General features: G+C 35.2%; 1 protein-coding gene and 1 long non-coding RNA gene across 3 annotated transcripts in view; one reads left to right on the forward strand and one right to left on the reverse strand.

Annotated features, from left to right (window-relative positions):
* Positions 1-20,528, forward strand: part of LOC105224744 (F-box/LRR-repeat protein 16) — a 162,236-nt gene that overhangs the window by 49,472 nt on the left and 92,236 nt on the right. For both annotated transcript variants that reach the window (XM_049458820.1, XM_049458821.1), the window contains exons 3-4: positions 11,260-11,433; positions 11,588-11,705. In XM_049458820.1, the coding sequence (XP_049314777.1) occupies positions 11,260-11,433; positions 11,588-11,705 (292 nt within the window). The remainder of the gene's footprint in view (positions 1-11,259; positions 11,434-11,587; positions 11,706-20,528) is intronic.
* Positions 1-20,528, reverse strand: part of LOC125778961 (uncharacterized) — a 104,823-nt gene that overhangs the window by 21,160 nt on the left and 63,135 nt on the right. The window lies entirely within an intron of this gene.

Consider the following 20,528-nt stretch of genomic DNA (forward strand, 5'->3'; position numbering starts at 1 on the left):
TTCATTGCTTCTTTGCTACAATTACGTATTGTTTTTTGTTTTCATTTGCCACAAACTTTTTTTCCCTCAATTTCATTCTCACACTCGTCTGGATAGCTTTTGGATTGTGTTCAGATTTTTCAGGCGATAATCTTTTTCCAGTAGAACAAAACCATTTACCAGCTAAATTGTTTGGGGATCAAGGCAAATATAACTTTCTCACTTTCTATTTGCTCGCTTTTATTGTTATTTGTTATAAATAAATTAATATTTGATATCGGTTAACAGTTAACGTTAACGTTAAAGTTAACGCCAAAAGCTCAATAATTTGTGTTATATAAATTTATTTTTATAGCAAAAATAGTAACTAAAAATATGAAAAAACCATTATTTTTCCATTAAATTTAAAAATATAAATAAATGCATAAAAAATAATTCCTAAAATTTAATGTTACAAAATTTATTTTCTCCCACTTTGGCAGTCTCAAGTTAATAATGAATTCACTTATAAATCTCGATAAGCATAATAATTAGCTAATCATATTGGCTTTCTAATTAAATTACCGAAATTAAACGGCAACTGACTTCATTTTTCGTGAACACTTGTAATCTTGGCAGAAATCTCTTTAACAACGAAAAGTGTGTGAGCACACTAAAAGTTACGTATACGCCACGTGCACCACACAGGCTGGTACAAATTAACCACGCTTTAGTGGTGTAAATATTTATATATATGCATGTATAAGCTCATTTATTATCTTGATTGATTGCCTCAAAAATTTTCTATACCACTGAGAAATCAAGAGCAATTTGCTGAATATTAAGATAATCTATACAAGTGGGTGAGTGAGCTTTTATTGGGTTTGGGCATTTATTTTATTGAGTAGCATGGGTTTATGTAGATGAGTGAAACCACTGAGGTAGTAGTAAAAGTAATAAAATTTATGGAAATTTTATTATAGAGCTAAATTTAGATATAAACATTTTTAGTAGGCATCCACTATCACTAAATTAAGTAGATGTGCCAATGGCCTTTACAACGTTCATATTAAGAAATCATGCTAACATTTGTTCGTAACTTTTTTCAATATTTTAGTTTAGCTACTTTATACTCCTTTCGAAACATAAAATAATAACGAAAGTAGCAATACTACATATATTATACATATAACTATTTTCATACGTATTCATACTAAACTATACTTGTCAATGAAATTCTGGAAAGTTAATAGCCATAAAATTGTTTTGATCAGACGAATTTTTTATTGAACGCACTTTTTACCATATAAAATTATGTGCCCATTTAACCGATTTGTTGGTCAAAGGCTACCACAATCGTAAATCAGAATTGCGTTTTGTGGGCGCCTCTTTAAAAATCATACAAGCTTGGCCAATGTGTAACTATGTGCCAAGAAGGTCACTGCTTTTGGAACAATTCGTTTTGCACCAAATAGCTATCTAAATAAGAAGTGTGTGTGTAAGTATCTACGAAAATTTTTTCGTGTCACTTTCTCGCCAAGTAAAGTGGAGCGCGTTGCCCTGCTTAACGCATAATTTGGCAAATTTGTTCTACCAAAATGAATTGCGGTTAATATGAAAGATGCAAATTGGCACAGTGGAAGAAATCGAGAGAAAATTCTCGTTTAAAATAATAGCAAAACACCAATGAGAAGCAAGCAAATATTTTTAAGGAAATTATTTACTTAACTTTTATTGTTAAAAATATTTCAAAATTGTGATTTAATATTCGCTAAATCAAAAAAATTAATAGTCATAGAAGAATAATCCGAAACTTTTATCTTTATATAAAATTATTTTTAAATATTTTTTGGTAGAAAAACTGATAGTCTTTTCAAAAATATAAATTTCTGCGCAGAAAATAATTAACTTTTAGTATTGTATTATTTTCAAAATTTTGAAGTTTACATAAAATTGACAGTAAATATTTTTTTACAATATTTGTCAGAAAAGAGTTCCTGCTATTACATTTTTCGTCAAAAGTTTTGAAAGTCTAAATTTTGAAAATTTTGAAATACTCAAACTCAAATGAAAATTAAAAAAAAAATTCTAAAAAGCCATACTCATTGCGAAAAATAAGCGTGTTGGTAATAAGCATTAGTAATTTTCAAAACAGTCGTCGTCATACATTAGTTTTAAATTTTTTTTCTAAAAACTGTCAAAAAAAGTGATAAAATAATCCGATTACACCGTTCTACGAAGAATTATTGTACTAAGAATTATTCTCAAATTTTGAATTTCTAACCAAATTTCGTGCGCCGAATCGTTGAATCGTCACCTTACGGTGATTCAATTTTATAAAAACACAAGGCTACAAGCTAGCCAAGTCGAGGGATTGTTGAAAACATGCCTCGTTCTGGACCTTCGACCTCTTCAACTGAGGAAAATATTAAACAAGTAATGGTTGAGGAGCTTGATAATTGTCAGGCAAGTGGTAAAGAGATGGAAACAGTGGTCGACAGCTCTCGCGAGTCCGTTGAAATAAATTAGTAAATATTTTGGGTAAAAAATGCTTTCTTGCTCGACTCGTCCCGATAAAGCCGATTTTTTTTTTTAAAGAGTATGGTAAACAAGCCTCTTTGGACATGCTTGTCGTGCGAATCCCGATTCCACATTCATGGAGAGTATTACAATTGCTAATGAGACATGAGTTTACGAGTTTGACAGGAAAACAAGTCAACTATCATCGAAATGGAGGCGAAACCAGCAAAACCATGCCAAAGTCGCGAAAAATTTAAGCTGATGTTCATTGTTTTTTTCATATTCACCAGATATGGCACCTTGGGTTTTTTCTTTCTCACCAAACTGAAATTGGACTTCCGTGGAACCCGTTTTCAAGCCATCGAAGAGATAAAACAAAATTTGCTGAAGGAGCTGAAGACCATTTCAAAAAATGCCATGTGAAGATTGCCCTTAAGGCCATAAAGTAAATATTGATGAATAATTAAACATCTTGCTTTTTATTTACAATTTCTTGGTACTTTTCGCAATGTATAGGAAATATTAAATAATTGAATAAACACACATAAGCGCGTATTTACTAAGCCAAATATTTTAAGAAATTTCTTAATTCCTTTGTAACTCAAATAAACGTGCTTACGGAACATCCATTATAATGATGTCTATATTTTTTGTGCTTATTAACCAAAGAATAAATTCACTTTTATTCAAATAAAAGTTGTATACAATATTACCAAAATCCTACAAAATTTCGTAAAAATTACAAACAAAAACCCAAAATAAAAATAATACGAATCAATATAATTAGAAAGCATTTTAAAACACATTACCAACCACGAAATTTTCGTGTTTATTTACATTAGAATTCCGCAAAGTGTGTTCATGTGCCTTTGTGTGCCATCCGTTTTATTCCGTTAATGTGGCGTGCGTCTATGACATAGACACACTCTATATAGATTCTATGGGCAAACGCACAGATGAAATGCCAAATGACGCTGACGACGTGCAAAGCGGCCAGCCGGCGGGTGTTTGTGTACTTCACTGCCGATTAGTTTAGAATTGTGGTAAAATTAAATGTTAATGATCTTTAAAAAGTCAAAAGTGTGCCAAAAATACACATCTCACAACGTAATTAAACAAATAGCATTATAGAAGCGGTACATGTGTGTATCGATTATATTTACTCATAGAATTGTGTAATTAGAAGACCATTTATTTTTACTTTTCTATATGCTGCCGGTATTCTCGAAGCGCAAGGTCGTATCTACAAAAAAGAGGAAAGTAATGAAAAGAAATGCTTTCAAGAATAATTTAAAAGTCACTTAAAAGTAAGTCATATTAAGTTTACTAAAAATGTAAATATAGTGTAGCTTGACATTTGGTAATTTCTTTGGTATCTTTACTTCTTCTAGATCTTTGCAATACTTGTAGTTTAAGAGATGATATTATAAAAAAAAGAACAGATGGTTAACTTGCTTTCCTCAAGGTTTTCAATGTTACATATTCATATATTATGAATAAGGTGCTGACGTCTTCAATTTCTTTTCAAAATACCTATTTAAACTTAAAACATCTTGTTCAATAATATTGTCTAAAGTAACCACAGTTAGTTACCAAACACCAAAAGCTTATTTCACAATTACGCAGCAGTGTGCTTAACACATATCGCTCTTCTTACGCTTAAATTAAAGTCACAGGGTGCTGCAATTTAGAAACCATCCACATGCGGTTATTATCAATAACAACAACAGTAAATACAGCTAATAATCCCATTAAATTATTATACATACTATAGATTGGACTGCACGATGACCACAGACCGCATACAAGCAATGCTGATTGAAGATAACTGATTGAATCTTTGCAACATGAATTGAGAGAATTAGAGAGCTCTTGAAATAATGTATATATGTATATGTGTTACTTAGAGAATGTGGATAGATATAAATAAGAATATGAGGATTTCAACTTTAGTTGATGGAATATTACTTCTTTTATTTTATTTTATATGTTGGTAGAACCTTGAATAAAAGACTTTCATTCGAGTTATATGTAGTTAATCTATCTAATTTATCGGTGGAATCTGCAAGCAAATCTGCATTGTGCTGTCTTCGAGTACAGCCGATTTTAAACTAATCTATTGTAAGGGAATGATTGTGGGGTCAGTCTGAGTCTTGTAAATATTGGATCTCAGTTTCAATTTCTGTTTTTCTACATGATTATTGAAATTTAAGCAATAATAGAACATAATGTGTATTTTTAATCAGATTAATATCTTGAGATATTGATAATATGAGATTTTATATCATACAAATTCATTTGACCGACCTGATGGCTCGTTCTCTCTTTCGCCTCTTCTCTCTCAACACCATTTATGAAAGCGTAATTTATTGTTTCCAATCTCTCCCTTAGCACCATTTGAAAATGCGTAATTTATTGCGCTGTTTCTCTGTTGTTAGTAATGGGCGAAATCCATTTATAACGATACCTCTTTTCCGTATTCTGAACTCAACACTTAATACATTGTTTACACGAAAGTTATTAAATACTTTATTTTTTTTATAATTTTTGAGAATAAAATTTAGGGCTTATCGTCAAAGTCATAAATTGCACATTTGCATTTATTTCAAACCTAAACCGAAACTGACAAGAGATTAGCAATATATACGTATGTAGGTAAGTACGTCTTAATTCCGGTTGACGTTGTCACAGTATGAGCTTAAGGTCTGTTGGAAAAAAATAAGGAAAATAAAGGAAAGGTCAGGTTGACTAATAACAAAGTTTAATAGGGCAATACGGGGGTAGGTTGAGAAGTGATCTTTAGTATTTAATTAAATTTTTGATACGAAATACTTTCAGCAAGATTGGCTTAAACCACAAACACAGCCTTTTTTGTTAATAGTGAACATTTTTTGAAACAAAGCTATTTTCAACATTCCCCCTAAGGAACTTTCGAAAAAGGATGCTTTCATAAGAAGCATAGAGAATACGTGAGACTAAGAATTTTCATGCGGAAATATGTTTTTCAGTCAGTAAACAGTGATTAATTTAACGAAAGCTAACAACATTGTACTAAGAGTTGCATACATATCCATATATATTTAAATATAGGAAAAAATATATGTGAGAAGAAGTAATTATCTGTAGCTTGTATATGAAACCCACCGTTGCTTTTTAGCCTCTGACTTGACGTTTTCAGAATGCGATCGAAAACCGGAAAATTCTTTTTCCTAATCTATCATTGGTTTCAGCAATATTTTTACATTCTATCCAACTACCCTCGTAGAAACACAGCAGTGGCAAGCAGTTGAGGCGTGTATTCAAAAACTTATTTAATTCTGGCCTTGATGCTGAAATTCAACTACATGAGTAATACTCATACTCATTGTGTATGTATATTTTACCTACATACAACCATAAATGCATTAAGCACCTTTCGTGTAGTTGTTATATATATACATATACTATATACGTGTATATGTGTGCGTATGTGTGTGACAGATGAATTAATGGGAAAACACCACAGGTAATCCGCTTAAATGACAGCTGAGAAAACTTTTGTTGAAAGCAACAACAGCAGCTGATAATGCACCAATGGGCAGTTGAAAAGTTTTACTCGAAATAAAATATTTACATTTAATGCTGTAAATTTGTTGGTCCTTCAATTTAGCTTAGCAGTATGTATAGTATGTATATATAAATATATATTATTTTTGATTTTGCAAAAATTCTACTTCTTGTTAAGTGTGATGAGCTGTTGGAGGAGTGCTTATTGTATTACATTTATATTGTTCATTGTATTATATTTTGCAATATTTATAGTATACCCTGAACAGGGTATATCAAGTTTGCCACAATGTCTGTAACACTCTAAAAAACAACGTCGGAGACCCTATAGAGTATATATATAAATGATCAGCGTTTAGTCCGTCTGTCTGTATATGTGCAAACTTGTCCCTCAGTTTTTGAGATATCGATCTGAAATTTTGACCCTGTTTTTTTTTTATTAACAAGAAGCTGCTTGGAAGCTGCTTGGAATGGCCGATATTCAATCACTATAGCATGCAGCAGCCATATAAATTGAAAATTCGGAAAAAATCTTCATTTGAGAAGATATCTTCACTAAATTTGCCATGGATTATTGTCTAAGGGAATAGGGCAGTATTTGAAGAAATAATTCAATTGGAGTAGGTACACTGCCATATAAACTGTCCAACCAAAGTTTCGGTGCAACCGAAGTTAACGTTTTTCCTCGTTTTTGTATAAACTACTTTGTCCAAACGTGCTCCATCAAAGGTTAAATTTGTATATATAAAAGAAAAACTTGTTGGTTGCTATGTTTATAACTCAAGAACGGCTGAACTGGTTTGACTGAAAATAATCGTTCGGCTGTCTGTTGCAATTGGAGTTTGTCGACGTCGAAACTTCCCTGTGTTTGTTGGCGTACGTTTTCTGGTATTCAGAGGCGGGTGTGTATCTTTGCTGCAACAAGATAGTAGTCCGAGTCAACGCTAGGACCTCTGAGTTTGCTTACGTCTAAAACACTGGAAACGTCTCTGCCATGTATCACAACATGATTGATCTAGTCGGTGGCTTTCGGGCGCCAGCGAAGTCGATCAGCTTCAACCCATTTGGGGATGTTTCGTCACGGAGGCTGAATTTAACGACCGTTGTACAAAGATACCTTCTTAGATCCAGGCATTAAAGTCACCAAGCACGAAATCAGCGATGGGTTGAAGAACTTTGCTTTGATGCGGATTGCGGCTAGACGTTTATCCACCAGAATGAATGCCAGGACTAGGTGACGGAGTTTTTCACCCACAACGTATCCCAGGCCGAATTTGCGCTTCTTTATATGGCCACTGTAGTAAATCCCACAAGGACCTACTCCTCTCAGTCCTTGTCCCGTCCATCGATTTTTTTTGGATGGCGGTTATGCCAGCCTTTACTCCTACAAAGACATCAACCAGCTAGGCAGTGATACCTTCATAATTAAGGGACAGGTGCATGTCCTTAAATCGTTTACAGTGGTTTTCATCAAAAGACAACTCTGGGAAGTTATGTTTCGCCTTCTCACTTCATCCCGCCTCTTTGCGATGTTTTTTTGGAAGTCGTGGGCTACTCGAGCCATAAGAATCGTTTCTGGCCACTTCTAAGTAAATGGGGCTCAAAGAACTTTCCTCACTTGCCTAACTCAATTTTTGTCGATTGAAAAGTCGCTTTCCAAAGCACTGACAGGTGCCGCGCATTCGACGTCGTGTCTAAATTTGATATCCTCGCGAAATTTATAGGGTTATTCCGTAAAAATCTAACAGAACCTCTCCTAGCCGTTCGATAATAGAGCAGGTTTTTGACAGCGTGATTCACTCTTCTTCAATATCCGTCGTTTCAGTGTTTTCCTGCTTAGGAAAAAACCCGAAAGAGGTTGATCTTATGTTAAACGAAGGCAAGACAAAGTACCTGGCGTTCAAAAACAAAGTTTCCTCGTGTCTTGGAAACTACGTCACTGTTGGCAGCTATTCATTTTGAAAAGCTTAGAATTTTGTATATTTCGGTAACAGCATAAATTTCTTGTTAAATCCTTAAAAATTGTTAGCCTATTTTTTCTTCATATTTCTGTTATATTTTCCCCACTTTCCAACCATGTTTCGTCACGTTCCTACTACAAGATTTATTTTCGTAAATATTTTTCGAGTAAGCACAAGGTCTAATTATTAGAAAACTCCCACAGCAACTTAGGATTTATTAATTGCGGTCGCTGAGTTTACATATCAGCGCTGCTAAACCGCCAGCGTGCGTTTGTGCACCTGTGCTCAGCTGGCGCCCTCTAAATGACTTGCTTGATCGTCAGCAGAGTTGTGCGCCGCTTTAGTCGGTAATTTGTATAGTTGTTAGGGTGTTGAATGAATGCTATGACGCACTCGGTTGCCTGGTTGCCTGGTTGCTCAATTGCCACGCGCTTAAGTAATAATTTGTTAAATAATTTGTATCACGTATACGCCATGGCAGACACACGCATTTGTAAGTTTACGCATGCTGTTTTGAAATTCGACTGAGCTGAGAGTTGTACTAACAGTCACAACGACTGAAAGAGATATGCATGGAGCGGCAATGAGACGGTGTGTATGCAGAAAACCAGTGAGAAATACAGTACGCCAGCGCGCCAAAACTTTGTTGACGTGCCATTTGAGTTGCGTGGAAAATTTTCAGCTGCTCGCACTGCATGTTAATCTGCAATATTTTTTGTTGCCACGAATACTATTCCATGCGCCAAGTGTTGATGACGTGGGCATAGTTTTGCAAAATTGCAATTGCGTAATAAAAATGGGTTAAGGCTAACTGTTTTTGAAATTTCTGTTTCCAAGCTGTGCAGTTTAATTTTAGTTTTTGCTTATATTTTATATATGTAGCTAACGATTATTTGATTTTTTTACCTATGATGTCATTAAATTTTTACACCCTGAACAGTAAGTATACATGCACATATATATATGTATAAATTATTAGCGTGGGGAGCTTAGTCGATTTAATCATTTCTCTCTGCATATATTTGAATTAGTCCCTCAGTGTTAAAGTTACTGAGCTGAAATTTTACATGGCTACTGTTTTTTTTTTACAAAAAAGGTGCTTGTTTGAGGAATTGTTGATATCTTACTACTATAGAACGAAACTGGCATACAAACTGACAAAACAAAATCAAGTTTTTGTACGGATAGATTTTGTACTTGCCAAATTATTTTCATAAAATTTAATTGTTATTTAAGACAATGCTCCAACTCAGAAGATATTATATTATTCAGATCAGACCATAATAACATATAATTGGCATATAAACTGACCGAATACAGATAAAGATCTCTTTATACCTATAGGAATACCAGTGAAGGTATTATTGCTTCGATACAACCGATTTTTTTCTTGTTTAATTTATCTGTATTTTTAAGCTTTTTCCACAGTTGCCATTAAAATGCTTTTTTTTACCATAAAAGTGTATGGCAAGAATTCAGTTTTAATCACCAACCTCACTTTAACATTTGTTCAGTAAATGTTGTTTGATTGCTACTGTTATTGCCTTTAGTATAGCCATTGTCCTAGTAACCGTCGTGCACCATTAGTTTCAATGGTTCTTACGTTGAGCGTGGGCCGACTATCGAAGCAATTATGATATGTATTTCGCTAGCATTAATTATACCTACTTTATACACATAAAATAATATATACTTACTTCGCCGTTATTTAAAAATATACAGTTACATAATATAGGTTTTTTATATGGAAAAAAACTACTGCAATATTGCGATAAATACTTAGGCTCTTGCATTTAGTGATTCATTTTAGAATGATCGCTTCACAGAGAAACTTAAATGTTGTATGAAGTTGAGTATTTAATATTAATATATAATCAACCAGATGACCAAGATGCCGACCAATTCCGTTCCAATTCAGTGCTAAATCATATTTATAGCTTATAACTCATTCACACAGAGTTATTCTTCATAAGATTTGTTAGAAAAACGAAAATCATTATATGAAGTATGTGTGGGTTGGGGGTAGTCACGACGTGAGTTTATTTATTTGCCACATATAAAACTAATATGTATTATAACATGTTTCAGGGGCTTCATAAAGATATTTCACATACCCTCGCCAATCATACATATGTATGTAGTAAAGTTAGTTGGATGTTCCAAAATCATGATGTTAGTGATATGGGGGCTATACTGTAATGAGTAAAACGCGCTTTCTTATTGCATTGAAATAGCTCACATATTGGCCAATATATGCGGCATAAAGTCACCGGGAAGTTGTAAAATATTTATATTAGATATATGGGGGCTTCGGGAAGTATTGAGGGGTTCAACCAATTGTTGACATACTGAATTTCTATCATATATCTCATACACTGATCGATATTTTTTGTTAAAAGTCAACTATAGATACTGGGGTCCCTGGCGGCGTGCATATTTTTGGTTCGATTTGGACAAATTTTGACCATAAGGTGCCTTCAAAAGCATTATTAGCACAAAGTGTTATTTTATTATAACTTTTTGATGTGTATACTGGAAAATGAAAGATTCAAATGGAATTAAAAAGTGTGTTATTTGGGAAGTAGGCGTGGTTGTACGCCGATTTTGCCAATTTTTGTAGTGTAATATAGGAATGACACGTACCAAATTTGGTTGAAATTGGTCGGGCGGGACGCGAGTTATGTGATTTCACCTAAAATTGGGCGGTGCCACGCCCATCGTCCAGTTTTTACCACGGCTCCTATAAAGCCCCGTTATATCTTCTCTGGTGTAAAATGTTAAGCCTTTGTCGTACTAGTTATTGATATATCGCACTTTTAGTAGTTTTCTACAGTACCGTTATATGGGGAATGAACGGAGCTCCGGCCGATTACATTTACATTCACAGCAAATTACAGTTATATAGCTTAATTATGGCATTTAATAGGTTTTTCGTTAATGGCGTTTTGTGGGCGTGCCTGTCATCTGATGACGTCCATCTACGAACTTGTACCCCATTTTTATGCCATGGAACGCAGGTACCATGTTTCATTTTTACACTAATTTTTCCACAAGTTACAGCTTATACAGACAGACCAATGGACGGACGAACAGACAGACATCCGCATTTCAATTCGTCATCCTGATGATTTATATACATCACATATCTATCTCGATTAGTTTTAGGTTATAATACAATCGTTAAGTGAACAAAATTATTATGCTATATAGAAACATATTGCAAAGTAAAAAAGAAAATATTTTTATATAATTCACTTTATAAATATACTTACAGAGTCTTTTCGAACTCGAACTCGCTGGTTGCAATGAAGTCACCGAGGCTGGTCTATGGGCCTGTCTAACCCCGCGTATTGTCTCACTCTCACTCGCGGATTGTATTAATATCGCCGACGAAGCGGTGGGTGCAGTCGCACAGCTATTACCATCGCTCTATGAATTTTCACTGCAGGTGAGTTTCATTTTTCATAAATACTGGCGAATATAAGAATCAATGAAATGTAAAAGATACCTATAAAAATTGAAATAAGTATATTTAGTGTTCCAGCTTTATTTATTTTAAGTCTCTTAATTTCTTTCTTCATATTTCTTTTTCAATTAAACAGGCTTATCATGTCACCGACGCAGCTTTGGGCTATTTCTCGCCAAAACAAAGTCATAGTCTGAGCATACTACGCCTGCAATCATGTTGGGAATTAACTAATCATGGCATCGTTAATATTGGTGAGTGAAAGCTAAAGAGTATTTTTATTTATTATAAATATGTGTTGTGTTGTGTATGATTGATTGATTTCAAAACGGTTTCATTTATGAGAAGTATGTACTAATGATCATATTCGTTCAACTTTATAATCATTCACGTCCACACTCATACTCGTTCATGCTGATACTAGTTCACACTTATACTTTGTTATACTCATACTCATTGACATTTATATTCGTTTGCATTATATTCGTATACATTCCAACTCGTTCTTATTTACTCTCACATGCATTCATACTTATACTCCTTCACATTAATACTTGGTCAATCCCCCTCTTTAAGAAGTAGAACTGCTGTGCTCTCACGAAATCAAGTGGGAGAGAACACCTCGAAAATAGGATTTTCATAGTTTTTTAAATTTGGAGCTCCTATATACAAGTGCCATCTGCCCCATACTAAAGGTATGGCATCATGCTCGACCCTATTAACGAAATCAGGCTAAATTGGCAATATGACCGAGTATGAGAGACATATGAAGAAGTAAGCACAACGTTTTTGTTTCCCAATAGAGACCAATGGTTCTGTGGTCGACAGTTCCTACTGCGAAATCTACTTATAAATTCTCTGACGGACATAAATGAGTAAAAGGAGGGCTTCTTCTGTAGTAACTCTTACGCAAAAGGTAGCTTCAAACCAAATTACTACAATTTAGTCTCTCAGGGCGAAATTGTGGGCATAACTGAAGATGCCAGATGGGCTTCCGCTCTAACCAGCAGTTTATGACTAATATTCCAACTGAAGCGACATTAGGCATCTGGAGTTGAAAAGAAAGTCTTGTACCATTTCAACGGAGTTGCTGGATAAAACTTTGGTTAACAGTCGGGAGTACAATGCTCCTAATAATGGCCTAACATGCTAAGGAACATGTGGAAATCACTTTGTGCGAGATTCAGGTCCTCTCGATCAACCTTCCGAAACTTCAGGCGAATCACTATATTTGTGTATGGCTTGGCGTAGTTCTAACAATTATATTCCTATTGGTGACAGCTGGTCACTCGTGAGGATATGTTTTCTTCAGACGGTCCGATTGGTGTCAGTACCGGTACGACCTAGGAGTTTGACTGTAGGGAAGTAGATTCTTCTTCTTCTTCTTTACTGGCGTAGATACTGCTTACGTGATTATAGCCGAGTTAACAGCGCGCCTGTCGCGACGTTGTGCCAATTGGATATTCCAAGTGAAGCCAGGTCCTTCCAATGGAATGGAAGTCTTCCTCTTCCTTTGCTCACCCCGGCAGGTACTGCGTCGAAAACTTTTAGAGCTGGAGCGTTTTCATCCATTCGGACTTGAACTAGCTAGCGTAGCCGCTGTTTTTTAATTCATTGAACTATGTTAATGTCGTCATATATATCATACAGCTCATTGTTCCATCGAATGCGATATTCGTCGTGGCCAACGCGCAGAGAACCATAAATCTTTCGCAGAACTTTTCTCTCGAAAACTCGCAACGTCATCGTTTAAGCCTCTGCACCATATAGCAGGATGAGAATTTTGAGTGACTTATAGAGTTTGATTTTTGTTCGACGAGAGAGGACTTTACTTCTCAATTCCTACTCAGTCCGAAGTAGTACCTGTTGGCAAGAGTTATTCTGCGTTGGATTTCCAGGCTTACATTGTCGTAAATGGCCCACTTTTCATCACCAGTAAACATCCGCATTGGTAGTTGGAAATAGGGTCCTTCAGATTTTTTTACGTTAACTCGTGCGGTATCCATACGTTGAGTTTCCTCTTGTATCTAGTCTTATTTAAATGTTTCCAAATGGCTTTATGTGCATTGTTTAGAAATTGCACGTGATTGGATCTTACAATATCAGGACCATAAAGGACCATTTGCATTTTCAGCCTTCTGGCTTGAGTTTTCGCCTTTATCGAAGAAAAACTGCAAAATATGACATATGTTTTTTTCGCTGGGGCCCATCTTTGACGACTGCTCAAACAAAACTAAGCCAAGCAATCACAAAAATGTCTGATAAATTATTTTAGCACGAAATGTTATACCTTGAACACCTCCTATCGTATTCCGATTATACAACGGAGGATGCAGATTACAAAATTCTTCAACTCAAATATAATGACTTTTTTTCCTAAAACCTTTCGTTTTAACTAGCGGTTGGCGCCACCTAGCGAAATATTTTTGTGTAAGTGTGATTTTAATTGCCATATTTAAAAATATTTTGAAAATAGATTTACTCAAATAAGCAAAAGTCAAGATACATACAAACATACAACTTAATGAAAATTTCCAGGGAAAGAAAATCACTCAGAGAAATTAAGTCAGCAACTTTATCACGAAAAACAACTTGCAACTTTTTGAAGGATAGTAAAAAAGTGAAATTCTAATTCCAAATGCAATACTACAGACTTGTTAATATATTTAAACTGAAACGGAAGTGTACAACGGTGGTATGTTGAAGTGAGTAAGGGCACTGCAATGCCTAACACTTGACTTGCAAAACGAAAAACAGAAACTAAAATAACAAAACCATACACATTTATACGTATACACATAAGTCCACAATATAACAGTAAATATTTCAAAAGTTTTACAAGCGTTGCTGCAGCTGAACACGTAATATTTTCAGCAAACCAACAGTATAAGCAAGTATTTTGGGGATTACTTGAAGCCGAAGTTGATGATCAGGCGAAAACCTGAAATAGAAGCATTCGACTACACACACACTCATACACATATATACATACAAATGCATTGGTATTATAAATTTATAAAAGTTACTGCACTACATTCCCAAACGCTATGCCTCAGCGGTCACAAACAGCACTTACCACCCATTTTTCGTTTACTCCCTTGCGCTCCTTCTCTCAGCGAAATTTCAGCGTGCAAGCAATCGGTAAGGAATAAGTCAAAATAGGAGAATTGCGCTTTTTCGCGCAGACACTGTTGATAGCAAATGCATATGAAAGATACTTATTGGTCTAACTAGTAAACTGGTAACTAGCAACTGGGGAGCACTTAACGGCACGTGCACAAACACACATACTTTTGAGATTGCACTTTATTTCCTGTGAGTTGCAGTTTTGAGCAATCGCTGAGGTGTTTTCGCTGCTTAAGTAAATATTGGTATAGCAGTAGATGTATTTCCATTTTCAATTTCTATTTTTTGACTAAAACTTTTAATTTGTGTGGAATTATTGCGAATCCTTCTCAGTTGTTGGCGCGTTTCATAGCAGATTTTTGCATTTTTTTGCGTTCAATATTTGTGCTCAAAAATTTATGTTGGAAAAGTTGAGGAAATAACTGTCTTGAAGTGAGAGCTTATTGTGGAAATTAATTAAAATTGTAAAATCAACTTTTTAGTAGTATTATTTCGAGAACACTTATTTTCTTCACGTCAAAGTTAATAATTTCAGAAAAAATACTTGTATGATGAAATGTGGAACTAGTTCGCATATGTAAAACAGACGCATGAAGATAGATAAATCGATTCAGCTCGTCGCACTGATCACTTAAATATACTACTTAACCCTCCATTACTAACCTTATGGTCTAATCGACCCTGACAATCAAACTTTTTAAATTTTCAAAAAATAAAGAATATTTTTTTACGCTAGATATTTTTTTAATCTAAATTTGTACATATTTAAACGTTTATAAACAATAAGAATAAGAAACATGTAAAATATTATGCACAAAAAATTGTTTTAAAAAACAGCCTGTGTCGAATAGATTACATAATTGAAAAATTTTTACATTAGTCATTCCAATTTTTCTTTTTAACATTTTACTTTTATATTTCAGGTTTCAAATGCACTTTATTTGAAGTCAATATCTTTCATTTTATGCGGAATCTGGCTGGATAACTTTTTTTCACTTTTTTAGCTAATTTAAAGTTAATTTCAATTTAAGTATATAAATTGATTTTTTAACACATCATTTTATAAATTTAACAATAAAATACTACAATATACTAAAAGACGTATACGTTTTAGCAATTTATAAGTTTAAACGATTTTAATAGATAATACAAATGAGGGTCGATAAGACCCATGGTTAGTAACCATGCGACATGATTTGAGGTTAGTAATGCAGGGTTAAAGGGTTTACGACGGTTCCTTCATGGTATTGAAAACTTCTGAAGGAGTACTGAAGTTCGAAACATACGACTAGTAAAATCAAAACAATTTTTTGTTGGTTATTTTGATAAAATGTTGAAAAAAATCGTGAAAATTTCCACTGAATTTTGGGCATGTATCTAGGGGCTAGCTCGCTAATAACCGGAAGTGATGTATTTTCAAAGTATAATAATTTAATCGTTTGAAGTCATTTGACCCATAGGGGTAACTACTCATACCTCGATATATTTGTTTTTATATTAACAACGGTACCAAACTGTCTCTAATTATTTGCCTGTAACCTTCACTTTGAAAGATAACAGGAAACTGAAGAAGATATGACGGTAAAAACCAGACCTGTTAGTCTCCATCTCCAGATTTCATTTCCTACTCAATTTTGAAAGATGAAAACATATTTTTGGTGGTATGAGCAATCATTGATAGGTTATGCTAAGTCTCCAACTTTAAAAAAGATATTTTGCGTGCACAGCGAATGCTTAGTTGATAAGCCGAAAAAGTAGCTTAAAGCGCTTCATAATGCTTGCAAAATTTCGTAGCATACAAGGTGTGTTCCAAAGTAAACAGGACTTAAAAAAAAACAAGAAAAAACGTTAACTTCGCTTGCACCGAAGCTAAATACCCTTCACAGGTGCCTTTCTGTTAGTAACTATCTGTTCAGTTTGTATGGCAGCTATATGCTATAGTAATTCGATCTGAACAATTTCTTCGGATATTACATTGTTGCTTTAAAAAATAATCTATACCAAATTTCGTGAATATATCTTGTCAAATGTCAAAGTTTTCCATACAAGAACTTGATTCTGATCGTTCAGTTTATATGGCAGCTAAATGTTATAGTGGTCCGATATCGGCCGTTCCGACAAATGAGCAGCTTCTTGAAAATGACGTTTGCAAAATTTCAACAGGATATCTTAAAAACTGAGGGACTAATTCGTATATGTACAGACAGACAGACAGACAGATAGACGGACGGACAGACAGACGGACATGGCTAAATCGACTCAGCTCAACATACTGATCATTTATATATTTACTTTATAGAGTCTCCGACCCTTCCTTCTGGGTGTTACAAACATCGTGACAAACTTTATATACCCTGTTCAGGGTATAAAAAACAGAACAAATGATTTTTTCGGTCCAAAAGCATGTCGAATGAGTGTTTTAGCTCATTGGATGGTATGGTCGCCAGTAAAATGGCCTCAATGTCTGCATAACGCTTTCCTTGCATGGGCAAATGCGTTTCTCCGAATAGGAAGAACTCGCACGGTGCCATATCAGGTGAATACGGGGAGTGGTTAATGGTTAAAATATGATTTTTGGTCAAATAATCGGTCCCAATCGGTCCTTCGACTGTTGGATTCTGAGCAATTTTTGGTCATCAGTCAATTTGCGCGGAACAAACCGTGCACACACCTTTCGTAAACCCAAATGTTCGGTCAAAATGCGATAAATCGATGTTTTGGAAATGTTCATTTCCATTTCCATGAATTTCAATGATGATTTCGTCTGATTTTTGATGAATTCAAGTACAGTTTCGATGAAATTTCCGGTGATCACGAATGTTGATCGTCAATTATGTCCTCACGATCACTTTGAAAACGTTGAAACCACTAGTGCACTTTGCTACGGGATAGACAATCATCGCCATAAACTTGTTTCATCAATTGAAACGTTTCGGTAAAAGGTTTACCAATTTTGAAACAAAATTTAATGTTGGTTCTTTGTTCCAAGCTCATTTTCGCACTAATAACACAAACTTACTGACACTTAAAACGCAATGACTTTACATCCAATCAATTAAATGTCATGAAATTCTCACTGGACAAACGATAAAGATAGCAGATTGTAACGCACCAGTCGACATATTGATGGCGCCACCAGGTGGCGCTAGATTCAAAAAGTCCTATTTACTTTGAAAAACACCTTATATATTCTTTCACAGAAATTTAAACTCATTATCCACACAACTCTCAGTCAGTGAAAAACACCCCACTTCTCCGCATGCAATTGTAAATAATAAATAGATTTCCTCCATATTTACCACATTTCCATTATACTCCCCCATCTTGTATGTGTTTGCCGTTGAGCATTAAATTCAATTTCCTATTGAGTTGTATGAGAAATAAAGGATGAGAGTCGCTAAAACAAAGCACAAAGCTCAACAGAAAGGAAGAGAGCGCATGCAAAAAAGTATTGACGTTCTAACCAGCAAGCACTTAACACCATAGGCGGTAAGTAACGGTCGTGCAGCGGAGCCATCACGCTACCGTCGACCGGCTGCTGTCCGTTGCACCAACTGATGGGTAGCAAATGCGGATGCAAAGTGCATTAAACTCGCACTCAAAGAGGCGTAATCAATTTAATTACCCACCAAGCTTTTGTGTTGCTGCCACGAAAGTCACGAATGTGAACGGCAAATCTTTGCAGCAACTGGCAGTAGCGCCAATGCCAACAGTCTGGACACGCAAGGGTGGAAAAATTAGTAACTAGAAGGCAAAGGACCGATGGGAGGATATTGTATTAAATATGAGCGTTGTATGACAAAAAGTGTTTTACGGTGGAGCAAAAAATATGTTGACATGCAAGTGAGATTCCTGCCTTATCGACGCAATGTTCGGTACAAAACAGAAAAAAATAACGTTTTAAATTAAGTTTGCTCAAAGGAAGGATGTGCGTTTTGATGTGTATGTGCGCTGCTCGCTAATATGCTGAGAGTGCAAAAAACGTTATGCTTTTATTGTTGTTGCATGTGTAATTGCATTTGCGTGATTGAGTATTGTGCACTCGTTGCACAAAGAAGCCACAAAAAATGGCGTTGCAACTTAACTGTGTTGGAACTGGAAAGTCTCTTCTAGGGAAAGGCGCTAAATTTGCTTGGTAAATAATTTTTCTAATTGTAAAATGGACTAGAAAATGTAATGATGTGCTCTAGTAATTTTCAGACTCTATAGAATATATAATTCCAAAAAAAAATTTACACAATAAAAAAACGGCGTTTAATTGCTCTAAAAATAGAAATTACTTAGTGAACGACCCAAAAAATCTTTCTATGGAAAAGTCCAACCACTACTAAGATGTATTATACGTAGAGGAAATTTTGCAAGTGATTAGTGCCGCTATCCAAAACCACCCATCATCAAGGTTGTTTTTCTGAAGAGAAGTATATTTATAAAACTCATTTGACTTACCGTCGACAAGTGATGAATATAACACCACTATCAACTGTATCAATATTGCAGAATCAGAGAGATTAATATGTTTTTCTAATGTAGTTTCCTTACGAATTTCAAACGATATCGATATAACGAAATCAGACTGTCTCCAACTTTTTTGGAAAACACCTCTAACGTATTTTAGGGCTGAGAATGTGACTTTACATTATATATAATATAGTATATGCATTCTACTACCACATTTTATTTATAATTTTTCGCAGGAAAGTCAAAAAAAAAGTTTATAATTGTAAAGTGGTATTAGGAACTTCTGTTTCTTCAAGCTTCGATCATCTGCTAATATGGACTTTAAAATTGCTCACATTTTCTTACTGTCTTTGCATATATCAGACACCCTCTTTTATAAAAATATATATTATATGCATTTACCACCTCAACTCAAAAAATAAACAAGTAGACAGTTTACTCAAGTGCAAGCTAGCGGCCTTTTAGGCGTTCACGCTTATGCATGCTGCATTAAGAAAATTTATCGAAAACTAAAAGCTTAAGGCGCGTACACAAAAGAAATGTAGTCAAGTTGTACCAGTGTTTAGCAACGGTAAATGTACAAACACGCACACATGCACTTTGTCCCATATTTCCATGCATGCGCCGACAGGCAGTCAGTTATGTCAGCGCATGATAGCAGCACATGCTACAACTTCTGAGACGAGTACATGACTAACCTTGCGCCATGAAGTTGTCAGAGGCATAAACATACGCGCCGCGCACACACGCAGACACACACAGATGCAAATTTTGTTGTTTTTGTTTCGCCTTGCCACTTTCGCTGCTGTTTGTGTTTACTCCCTCTAATGGTGCCTGCGCCGCGCACAAACCGCAAGCTTGCCACCCGCTGCTTCAGCCAGATCAAACGAAAGGCATATACATGTGTAGTATACATATAGGCGCACAGCTACAATGGAGCGCACGTCAGCAGCAGCACTCACATAAACACACATATATAGACACACAGCAACGTTGCATACAAGCAACCACACACATTTCCTGCTTACCATTTTTCACTGCTGTCCTTTTCCATTCGCTGACTTTTTGCAATTTATTTTGCTGCACAAAAGTATGCAAGGTTAACCATGTACAACATGCAGCTGCTTGTTATTGTTGTATGCATGCATATATGTATAAGTGTGCAGTTTGTTTGTTGCCACAGCTACCGCAGTTGCTGCTGATGACGACATTACGGCCAACAGCACTGCCAAGCTTGTGCAAATAATCGAATGCAGCGACACGAAGATATGTGCGTTGGTGGTTGTGTGCCAGTGTATGTGTGGTCTTTGGTGGCGGCTCTTTGATCCGCTATTGTTTGTGTGGGCAACGACATTCAATGTGTTTGCATGGAAATAATTTCTTTTGTTTATATTTCATTCGCCTATGTGTGTGTGTGTGAGAATGCAGCACAAATTCCAATTTAACTGTGTGGGAGTTAAGTTGTTGATTGCATAATTATAGGCGCACAAGCC

The sequence above is a fragment of the Bactrocera dorsalis genome, chromosome 5, assembly GCF_023373825.1.
Source record: "Bactrocera dorsalis isolate Fly_Bdor chromosome 5, ASM2337382v1, whole genome shotgun sequence".
In the NCBI taxonomy this organism is placed as follows: domain Eukaryota; kingdom Metazoa; phylum Arthropoda; class Insecta; order Diptera; family Tephritidae; genus Bactrocera; species Bactrocera dorsalis.